The 12,091-nt window shown below is 39.9% G+C and overlaps 1 protein-coding gene across 1 annotated transcript in view; it reads right to left on the bottom strand.

The window, feature by feature from the left end:
- csmd2 (CUB and Sushi multiple domains 2) overlaps nucleotides 1-12,091 on the bottom strand; it is a 391,624-nt gene that overhangs the window by 62,138 nt on the left and 317,395 nt on the right. The window contains exons 44-46 of the mRNA XM_072676048.1: nucleotides 9,994-10,139; nucleotides 9,136-9,216; nucleotides 7,274-7,387 (exon numbers count right to left, since the gene is read on the bottom strand). Coding sequence (XP_072532149.1) covers nucleotides 7,274-7,387; nucleotides 9,136-9,216; nucleotides 9,994-10,139 — 341 coding nt within the window. The remainder of the gene's footprint in view (nucleotides 1-7,273; nucleotides 7,388-9,135; nucleotides 9,217-9,993; nucleotides 10,140-12,091) is intronic.

Genomic DNA, 12,091 nt, shown 5'->3' with positions numbered 1-12,091 from the left:
GCCACTCACTCCTCAGCTGGCCGGGCAGTGATTTGTGGTGCTGCCTGGCTGCTCAGCCAGAGCACTGGCCGATGAGTCCGGAGGCATGGGCAAATTTGCATGGGGATGAGATGGAGATGCAAACGCGGCCTCCTTGGAAGAGACAAGCGTGGGGCCGAGTGAATCTGTGTGTGTGTGTATGCTGAATGTGTCAGAGGAGAGTGGGTCCTTTCTGTCAAGAAGAGATAGTGAACAGAAAGCATGGATGACCTAGAGGGAGATGAGAAAGCAGGGGAGTGAGAGAGATTACGGCGGTACAGTGTGTTCAAGAAGTGGATGGGAGATGATGCTGGATGTGCATGAGAAACAGGCGGAGAGATGTGTGTGTGTGTGTGTGTAAGAGAGAGAGAGAGAGAGAGAGAGAGAGAGAGAAAGAGAGAGAGAGACGGGGGCAGTGATTTGATACGGGGTGCAGCTGCAGCCTGGATATCCCTTGCATTTCAATGAGCTGTACTCTTCCTTCCCTCACTGCCCTCCCTTCTCTCCTCTCTCACTCTTTCACTCTCTTCTCTCTCTCTCTACTTGCTTATTTCACTTCCCTCTACTCTTCTCTAACCCATACAACTCCAACCTTCAGGCCTTAATAGAGTGACAAATCCTTCTTCATCTGTCCCCTGTGCTTGTCAGTGTATTCCCTAACTCTGTTTACTATTGTTTTCTCTCGGATTGTTTCCTACAGCAATTTTTCAACCCATTCCTTATCAATCCAGCTAGCAAACAACACATATACGCTACTCCAAACCCACTCATTTACATACTGTCCATGTGACTAAAATATTTTAAATTGGCACAATTTTGCATTTCAGTTACTTTTGAAAAATCACAGATGCTAACATGTTACTCATGTGGAAATTTTGTACATGGGTGAATCCTCAGTTATGGGAACTTTTATGTTCTTATGTTGTAAATTCATGTAAGGAAAAAAAATATCTAGGGTATTAAATATGATCTAAATGTTTCAAGTCTTTGCTACTTTGGCCTTGTCCTCAAGCCAGACTTTAAAACCTCTCTGCTTCATAAAACCATACATGGAAAGTGATCAATCAATTAAAACAAAACACAATCAGTATTTTCTTCATGATCACTTTAAAAGACACCATGCATTATGTATCCAGCATTACTGCCATTATCACAACAGCCTGTGATCCTTGTAAGACATTTATTAAAGGTAACATTTGTTCATGTCGTAACCATGGAAACCATGCAAAGACTGGCAGGGAAGCACGTCAACCATGAGAGAAGAGTGACATGGAAACGTGAGTAATGTGTACTGTTGCGAAAATATTTTACACCAAAAAAAGGATGTATTTAACCTGTATCTTATACTAGCTGTTTGGTAACTGTTAAGACATCCTGTTAACTGTTAAAAAATACTGTTAAGAAACTGTTGAGTCTTTTTTTTTTCCTGAAATAAATGGAAAGAATGGTCATTACCACTGGTTGTGACGGTCATGACACATGGTGATGGTAATGTCCGGTCTCTAGTATTACCATCAGTATCTTTTTAACAGTCTATTGCACTAAACCCACTCATTTTCCCCATCTTTTAAGTCGATATGGCTGTAAGACATCAGTTAAGAGCTTAAGACAATACAGAAAAAAGTGAAGGAAGAAAAAGTAAGTGAACCCCATTGGAATGACCTGGATTTTTGCACACAGCAACTTGGCAGATAAATATAAAAATATCTGCATTCTATATAAGCTTTCCATTTAGGAATTGGCCATCATTAAGTCTTTACCTTAAAGCATGTAAACATTGTCTTGACATAATTACAACTATATCATTGCTCATTCCTATAAGATGGTAAAAAGAGAATTGTAGAATTGCCCACATATTTATATCAATGCAACACTTTATTTCAGAACAACCTTGAAACTGACCGGCCTCCTCTCCTTTCTTCACGCTGTTCATTCTCCTAAATCAACAGATTTCATATGTGAGCAAGCCAGCCACCTGAGGACATCCAAACACCCCCAAGCCCTTACATCCCAACGTCTCTATATCTTTATCTCTCTCTCTCTCGCTCTCTCTTCGCTATTTGACGCGCCTGGCCTATTTAATATGACTGACAGCCAGTGGCAGCACCCCAACCAAATGGAGCGGGTGTCAGCTGGCTATGTTGGCCCTCAGTATAAAGGCCTTTTCATATAGCCGGAGCGATTAGCCGCCGACACCTAATTAATGCTAAGATGAATTACACCAGTTCAGAGCTAGCGCTCTGCCGTGAAGGGTGAGGAGGTGCATGTTTGCGCTCTCACCACACTAAAGAAGAGCAAATCAGCCTTTTTTTCTGCCTTTCCCCCTCCCTCTCTGCTCTCTTGCTCCCTTTCTCTTTCTCTCCATCTCCCTCCCTCCCTCCATTCTCTCTGATACTTGCATATGCTGGAAGCGTTAGCACTTCCTGTCTATAATTAGTTGCATTTATTAGGCCGTGCCTCTTCTGCAGGCTTTCATCAAAGTCTGAAAAACAGCTGCAATTCTTCCCACCCTGCACTGCCAGTAAACAGAAAGCCCAATCACCCTTTACTCACATGCTGAGCGAGGATAAACACAGGAAGAGAAACTTTGTCTGTCAGCATATGAGTGTGCTCTACATGTGTCTGTAGTGTGCGTATGTGTGTGTGTGTGTGTGGGGGGGGGGGTATGTGTTATGTATAGCATGTGTGGGAGGGAGTTGAGTGTTGAGTAAGCTACAGCTTCTTGATCAAAAAAACATCCCACTGCGCACTGGAGAAACCACTGTACAGTTTACCACAACAGTGACGACACCCCTAGTACACTTTTACAGGAGCAGGAAAAGGGTTCGTACATTTTCATGTATGCTGATTGGCACTATGTCTCCCTGTAGAGAGAGACATATAGTTGCTCGTTTTTCATTGGCCCTCACCTGCTTCAGCCCCACTCTGGCTCCACCCACTAATAGAGATGCCCACACAGAAATCTAATACATAGATTCCAAATACATGGCATATATTAGAATATATGGAATTCCCTTATATCCAACATATGCCTTTCCCATATAGAAATATATATATGTGACAGCTTATTTGAAATTGGCCATTTTTAACTATATCGGAATATCAAAATATACAAGCATATATGTGTAACACATACATTTCACAACTTACAACATTTTTTTAAACATTATATGGACAAAGGTATTTGGACTTGCTCATTCATTGTGTCTTCTGAAATGACAGGTATTAAAAAAAGATTTGATAGCATCCAACGAGAAGAGCATTAGTGAGGTCAGGGTGTTAGATTAAAACCAACCCAACGCAAAAGTACTGGACAGATCACCACCCATCATTCCAGAGAACACAGTTCCACTGCTCCACAGCTCAACGATGGGGGGCTTTATACCCCTCTACAGCACCTGGAATTAGGCATGGTGCCAATAAGTTCATGTTTATGTGCTTCAGAGATTCCTATTCTGTTTTCTTCTCTGCAGAGACTGGCACCCACTGCACACAAGCTGTGTGTGTGTGTGTGTGTGTGTGTGTGTGTGTGTGTGTGTGTGTGTGCATTTGAACATCTGTTTCGGCAATGGATGCAACAGTAGCTGAATGCATGCATTAAAAGAAGTGTCCACAAACATTTGGACACACATGTACCTGGACTGTTGCTGCCTGTTACTCATAATAGTTTACTTTAAATAAAGCCAGTTAGTCAGTGTGTCCAGTTTCATCACCCCATTCATTAAATCGATGTAGCAAGATTTTAAAAAAGGGATTTAGGAGGCTTTGCTATGAGGGTCATCATCTATTAATAATTCATTCAGATATGTAAACATGGATTATTAGCTGATTTCCCAAACCCAGACTAAGCCTAAGACTTAACAAAGATTTACAAGAATGAATCATCATTGGCACTGCAAGTCGGTCCAACACAAGGCAATACACACATGGAAAACTAGCCTTATACTGTGTGTTTAAAGGTACACAGATAACCCTTCTAATTTGTGAACAGCTAAATGGCTTCTAATTAGCCTGATGACACAGGGCTTCAATTGCACTCACAGCATGTACAATCTCAATGGAAAAACACTGGCAAAGCAATGGGACCCTATGGAGCGGCCACATACTGTAGAGCCTAAGGTCACAATGCCCAGTGCCAAACCCCCCCAGCAATGGGCTATGGAGCAGTGGAGCTATGTTCTCTGGAGTAATGGAGTACCATCTAGCTGGAGCTTGTGATCCAGAACTAAACATCCAACATAAGTAAATGACCTCAACAAATGCTTTTGTGGTTGAATGCAATCACAGCATTCATGGAAGAATGGAGGCTATAGCTGCCTCATAATGCTATTCACTATTTGGACAATCCAAAAAAGAATATATTAATATCTTTATACTCATATATATGACTGGATGCTCAATCATATGCAGTAAATTATATGTTATAAAAATAATAATGATTTAACATTCTTTAATTATTTCTCGTCTTGATTGATTATCTCATAAATAATTAATTCTAATCTGATGTACTATCAATTAAAATATATGAATTTAACAATATCAAGGAGCAGTAGGCAGATGACAATGTAAGCCAGCTCTAGAGGTCCAAATGCAAACATTTGAGTGAGTATGTGTGACTATGTGAGTGTGTGCACACACAAACAAGAGACTAAATGCAAGTACACTTGACCATGAAAAAAAGGCTTTTTAGTCCAATTAAGCAGAGCTATTTCTATTTCTAAAGGCTGTTCAGAGGCTAAATTGGCATTTGAGTGAGAGCTACCCTGTGAGTACATCATTCCATCTCCTTATCTACTAAGTCACGAGTCACGAGTCCAGTCAACTCTGAGGCTCTGCCAGGACAAGAGAAGGAGATATATATATATATATATATATGCATATATATATATATATATATATATATATATATATATATATATATATATATATATGCATTCACCTACTAACCATTGCGGACACAAAGGCACACACACACACACAGACCTTGCCTAGTTCTGGTAGAGAAGTGCTGCCAAAAGATTAGTACCCTCTGCAGCAGAAAAACATTGGAACCATGTCTAATTGTGTTAGGTGTGGGCTAGAGTGGTATACAGCTCCCCAACATTAAGCTGTAATACAGAAACTGTGTTGTCTGGAATGATGGTAATCCATCCAATACGTTTGGGACAGGTTGTGTAGTTGTGAATGAGGTGGGAGGGTAATCATATAACCCCTTGATTTCAGTAATGCTCTTGTCACTGAATGCAATCAAATCCTCACTGCAATGCTCCATAGGCTATTAGGAAGCCTTCCCTGGACAGTAGAGAGACAGTTACTCCAACAAAAGCAGGATAAACTCTTTTTTTATATCCTTGATTTCAGTGTTTACATAATACAACTAATATAACGTTCTAAGTTGGTTGGAACCAAAGGGATAACTTGATAAATCTGTTCCTTTTACATATGCTGTACGTAGAGCTAATCTAATTAAAAAAGCGGGGCTGGAAAGCTGCTAGACCTGGCAGTCGTACTTGTATTGTTCTTGTACTTGGACATGTTCACACTCACACATACTAAGGCTTCACACATGCTATGAGATTTCTCTATTAGTAAATCAGTAAGCTTACATAGCAGAGAACTCACAATTATGTATCAGTGGTTGCTATTATAGAAGGTCTGGATTTGTAGACTATAAATGGACCAAATTACCTTTGATGACATGATGAGCAAAGACATCTACTTTGACATTTTCTCACAGCTTATATAAGCTATTTTAACAAAGGGTGTTTATCATTTGCAGACCACTGCCAGACCACTTTATGACTTATGTGTGTGTGGTTGTGGTAATGAGTAGAAAACAACACACTCAGGGACTTACTTTTACAAGTCCCTTTTGCCTTTTTTTCCCTGTAGTTTCAAGTTCAAAATAGATTGAGTACTGGCTTTGCTAAGCAATGGCTGGAGGGCTACAACTGCAAAGATTGTCATGATTGGCCACATAACAACAACAACACTCACAGAAAACAAAATCAACTAGCATCTTAAAAATGCAGCTTAAAAAACAACTCTTTTGCCTTGCTAGGCTTGTGATAACACACCATGCAGACACACCAGCTTGGACTGGAAAGACGAACTGGTTAACATGTTTAACTGGTAGGGATGTGTACTGGCATCATAAATGAAAGTAAAAATGTTTGTTTATCAAATATTCAAATATGTTCACATTTTAAATGTGAAAAAGAGATTAAACAATTCGGAATTACATGGATTTCTGCACTGATTACTAATACAATGTGACCTGACCATGATCTAAGCCAGAATTTTAGACAACCACAAAATCTAACTAAACTAATAGCACAGTTGCACTGTTCTTGTCTTTTAACTCTATTGAGTAGAGTTAAATGAGTAAATATGCACAGTGCAGGCTAGAAATAGTAAGTGCAGAAGTAGCTTTAAACTTTCAAATAGAGATGTTTAGGGCATTTGGTAGCTGTTGTGTTTGACTAACTTGACTGAATCCTGCTAGTAGTGGCTGCAGAAGTAGCTTTAAACTTTCAAATAGAGACATTTTTACTGGATATTCTGAATATAGATCTCAAATGAACCTTTTTTTTTTAGAATAGTCAAGGACGATTATGTTATCAGTTTTGTTTTCCTAGCAAAATAACGCTAGATTTTTAAATTTGTTCCTTAAACTGGTTTGGACCCATGCTCACTACTGGGTAGCACATTTTAATGGTCAACTCTAAATGCTTTGTATGTGATTTTGAAAAGATTTAACATTTAGTGGTTTTGGGGCTGATCACATTTCAGCTTGATCGGCGGATTTCCAATAATGATCAAGAGCAAGGCAGCATTATAAATACTTTTCCCAGGAAAATTGCTAATCCATCATCACACAGGGCGTCTGTAATGTTCCCTGTCTCTCAAGATCCTATGATTGACTGATGGAGGGAGACCACGTGGAGTCTGAAGTTTTTGGATTATTATATACCCACAAAGGCCACAGCATATTTCAAGGCCAGATTAAAAAAATATTCAATCAAATTCCAGGGACTAGTTTGAAAAGTGTGGTTTTCGTTAAAAGTATGGAGTTAACGACTGCAAAATATCGGTAAATTTTATTGGTTTTACAAACACATGTAGTGGCAAAGGTGTACAGTGTGAAACACTGGACGTCATGATTATTTTGACAATATGTTGAAATGTTCTGTAGATATTCTTTTAGGAAATTTTTCATACATATCATGTATAACAAACACTAGCCATGCCTTACCATCACAAGAAGGTGGTGGTCCCTCAAACTCCAAGTGTGTGCCCAATCGGCAGGTTAAAATGTTGTTCCCACTCATATGGTACCCTGGCAAACACCTGTAGCGCACTATATCACCTGTAGAGAGAAGGAAAGGGGAGGAAAGGAAGGTAGGGAGAAAGTACAGAGGGAGAGGGGAGAGGGGGCGGAGAGATGAGTGTGTTGAAATACTGCATTGATTTATCAATACTCTTCTTAATGCAGGTCTGGCACATGCCAAGCTTTATGACGGATTATGGAGGGCACAGACTCCAAAAATGGATCGGAAATCTTTCCGGAGTGTACATATCCCCGGGAGCGGTGGCCGGCACTTTTTTTTTCTTTTTGCCGCCGTCTCGCTCAAGGCTCGATGAAGGGCATCTCCTTTCACTGTCTGACTTAATGGCTGACAGTAAGGATACAAGGGGGGGGTGGAAAGAGACAAAGAAAGAGTTGACGTGCCCGGGCTGCATTGCAGTGTAATTAAGGAAGCAGCACAGCACACTTTTCACCCTAATAGCACCGTCAATCTCTACCTGGGGCTGCATCTCAAAAAGAGCTTCCATTTGCCAGGCACACATTTAGTTTGGGTGACACAGCAAAGCTAAAAAAAGAAGAAAAAAATGAAAATGATGACAATCACTACCACACACTAAATAATGCATGAACTAATCGTATGTCATTACATTCAAACACGAAGGGAACGGATCATTTTGTTGAATTTAGCCAGTATATTTATATATTTATATATTTATATATTTTGAATGCAGCCTTTAACTTAGGAGTAGTAAACAAACATGCAGGGCATACTTAATTACCCACTGAAGCTGTTCGTTGCCTGTGTGTGTGTATGCGTGTGTGTTTTGTGTTTACTACAAAGACAACAGCCTTTGCTAAAGCACTGAATTAAGCTAATGTGGCGCATAATCAATGATCAAAACATCAGTGAATCAGTGTGGGTTTGGAGCCAGAGATAGACGCTGTTTAAACCTCGACAGAGGCCTGATTACACGTTACATTTCAGCTCTCCACTGGTCCAGAGCAAGCCACTTAGACCGGTTTAGACCAGCCCGGCCGTCAAGAGCCAGCCAAGCGGCAGCACAGACTTAATACTGGATTTAAGAACCCGATGATAACGATGGCTGACCAATCGTAGACACCTTAAAAAATGTTTTCCTGTAATATACTAGTGAGGAAGTGCTCTTTTCTGACATTATATTTAAAAAAATGCGAAAGAAACTTTTTTAATGAAAAGAAAAACAGTGGGACGTTTATTTTATGCCGCAACTTGGATAATCAAAACCTGTATGCTAGAGCAAACACCAAAAAAATAAAGAAAGAAACAGAACACAATGACATGAACATAGTTTAATCATGCAGTTTTTGCCACACAATGAGACCCCCTCCTTAAAATTCCATATGAGCCAATTTGACTGTTAATTTTCCTAATGCTCCATAGGGAATGCAGCCCGGGAATGAGTTAGCATATCGCGGTAGCCCTCTGGGATTTGTTGTCCTGGCAGTGAAGCAGATTTCTCTCCTCAAAGTGAGTTCTAGAATGTGGTAGTGCTGAGGGAGGTGTGCGGGTATGTGTGTGTGTGTGTGTGGCAGCCTCTGCTATTCTGGGAACATTATTAATGAGAGGCGCTCAAGCCTGAAAATGAACTGGCAGCCTGCGTCTCTGTTCAAAATGTTCCGCTTACATTGGCACAGGCCACCGTATCCATACAACACATGCTAGTCGTAGACCCGGGACGCTGGATATTACCGATTGTATGTGTGCGCGTGAGCGTATGTGTATGTGTGTGTATGTGTGTGCTTCTGTATGAGACAGAGATGGACCGTACCTATTTTGAACTCTTTGCTGGCCATCAGAATTTCTGCATTAGGGATGATGGGAGGGGGCAGGCAGAACTGGAGTCTGTAGGCTGGAGAGAGAGAGGGATGGAGAGCGTGAGAGCATGAGGGAGAAAGAGAGAGAATAGTGCCGTGTACATAAATGAAAGACAAGATCCGCCTTTCAATTGTGTGCTAAAGTTTGGAAACTTTTGGTCAGATTACATATTTGCATTACATAGTAAAACAACAACCTCTGCAGCAAACTATATAAATTAATTAAATAAATAAATATATATATATATATATATATATATATATATATATATATATATATATATATATTTTCATCAGAAGTCAATGACACGTAAAGATGCTTTGATATAAAACACATATCTGTAAGTCGTTGAAAGCTGAAATAAATTGTTATGACATATGCCTATGACCTGCAACCTCATTATGAAAGTTGGTGCCTGAAGTCAGAAAAACAGCCTCTAGAAAAGCTTCAACGTGAAAAATATTGATGCAAAGAGCACCTAGCCAACTGTTATGCATATAAGTGGATCTACTGTGCTTTAGGGTTGTGTGGCAGCCAGTGGCTCAGAAAACACAGTGCACAGACAGATGGACAAATTAATTCTTCTGAATATTAGCAAATACTTGCACATGTGACACTGTCAGTCAAGAAAGTGAAGCTGGAAGGAGGTTAGCTTCCTCAACACAACAATAACCTATAACATACCTCAACATCTACCATGAACAGGTTGAAGTTATTTTACAAAGTAGTTTGCTGCAGAAGTTTGTATTTAATACTTAGCACTTCAGAAATCAAAACATACAACTGTGATGTGAATGAGGACAGGATGTACCTTGGTAGTTGATCTTGAACAGTCCACCTTTTTCTGAGTTGCTACGGAAACGGACGAGGATCTGATTGGACGTGCTGCTGGGTGGGTCATTGGGTTCGCCTTCGGTGAAAACTCCCAGCTTGCGCACAGTCTCTTGAGGCCCATCCCTGAAAAGATAAAGGTGTCCAGTTTACAATGCCAGTCAAAAGTTTGGATACACCCAACGGAATGCATAGTTTCATTACTTCTTGATTTGAAAGCATATCTTTAGGTTGCTGAAATGTGTTTTAGGGTATATACTGGCATCAATGCCCATACATAAGTTTGTTTACCAAGCAGAACAATACAATATGGGTCTTTTTCAAGCATGCTGACAAAGCTTCATAGGTGGTTTCTCACCAAGCTGCTTAGAAGAATGTCAAGAGTGTAAAAAGTGAAAAATCTACAATACATGTGTAGGACCAAAATCTATTTTTTCTGGACTTGGAATAGCAAAGCCTGTTGACTTGAATAGCGGATAGCAGAGTTGTGTTCCTTATTGAACCATACCCATACAACAGATATTCATTCATAGAGAAAAATCAGAAAAAGGCTGTGCCTTCAGCACTTCTGAACTTTCCTAAAAGATCAATGTTCTTAGGCTGGTAATCCTGCTTTGACACAATTAGTTCAACTTACTTGCATGAGTCAATAACTGTCCTAAACAGCAACCAATTTAAAAATGATCAAAGATTCTTTTGCTGATCAACAGACAGCCAAGAGGTTTCTCCTGAGGGACAGTGTTCCACAGCCGCCAGTTTCAGCTCTGGTCCCTGCTGTCCAAAAAGCTCCTTCTGCAAGTGAGTCACTTAGGGGCCTTGCCCCCCAGATTGCCCATCCCCTGGTGCTGCCGGGGCAATTTGGCTGCTTCCAGATACCAATTTCAACCACAGCCATTCAGCTTAAAAACCGTCTGTCGGTGTCCGTCTGAGTGTGCACTAGAGATTACACCCTGTCCTGTCCATTCAGAAAAGAGCCTGGCTGCCTGGCTGGGTAAGTGCTGGCTGGCTGAGCTTCAGCCAAGCTGCCAGGACAGAGCTTTTCCTGGCTGCTGCTGCAGCAAGCGCTTTTACCACTGGGAAAGGTCCATTAAGTGACGTTGCACCTCAGTTTCATCTAAAAGTGACTAACATAAGGTACTGGATGGAAGCAAATTGAGTGTATAATGAACATTAGACAAGAAAGGGTACTTCAATATATGGTTACATATTCAAGCACATATTAATATTATTATTGCATTATTGGTGCAAGAGATAAAATTAATTAAATCGCCAAGATTTTTATATTGTACAGCATCATTTATGCAGTATATGTAATTGTGCATTAATTATATATTAATTATAGTAAAAGAAAAGAAAATCTGTTTAAGGATTTCGAAACTTTAATGTACACAACATTGATCTCTGTGAATAGAAGAGGAGATATTTTACTTTTAGCTCAATTTTTTTTGCCATATTTTGACACAAACAAAAAATGCAATTTTTTGTAGTGACACCATAGAAGAAACACTTTTGGTTCCCTAAAGAAACATGTTTGTAATAGAGATGTATGTGTAATGTGGAAGTGTGAAGAACCTTTTAAAGGTCACTTCATGTAAAGGTTTTTCACACTCGCCCATTAAATGAGTTGGTGAAAAAAAAGTGGTTCTTTTACTGCATTGCTCAAGGGACCTTTTGAGGCACCTGTATTTTTAAAAGTGTTGGACATGTAGACTCAAACCTGTGAATGCATAAAGTAAATTAAATATAAATGTATATCAAAGTAACTAACTATGGAATTAATTATGGAAATACTGGAAATGGGATTGGTTCGGGTCGGTTTTTATGGGTAATTTACCACATCAGAAAAAAAGAATTAATCTGATTAAATCCTGTAACAAATCTATTCTGAAATAGCACACACTCTCATTGAGTGATGTCATGTTCGCAGCAGTGTATTTCATCCTGTATGTTATCAGGGGAGTTTGAGTAGGTGTATAATGATTAAGAGAGCGAGAGAGAGAGAGAGAGAGAGAGAGAGAGAGAGAGAGAGAGTAACTGAGAGAGATAGAGAAAGAGACAGTTGTCCTTGAATGACGGGG

Source organism: Salminus brasiliensis, chromosome 3 (genome assembly GCF_030463535.1).
Source record: "Salminus brasiliensis chromosome 3, fSalBra1.hap2, whole genome shotgun sequence".
In the NCBI taxonomy this organism is placed as follows: domain Eukaryota; kingdom Metazoa; phylum Chordata; class Actinopteri; order Characiformes; family Bryconidae; genus Salminus; species Salminus brasiliensis.
The sequence above is the reverse complement of the archived record's forward strand: the minus strand, read 5'-3'. Positions and strand labels throughout refer to the sequence as shown.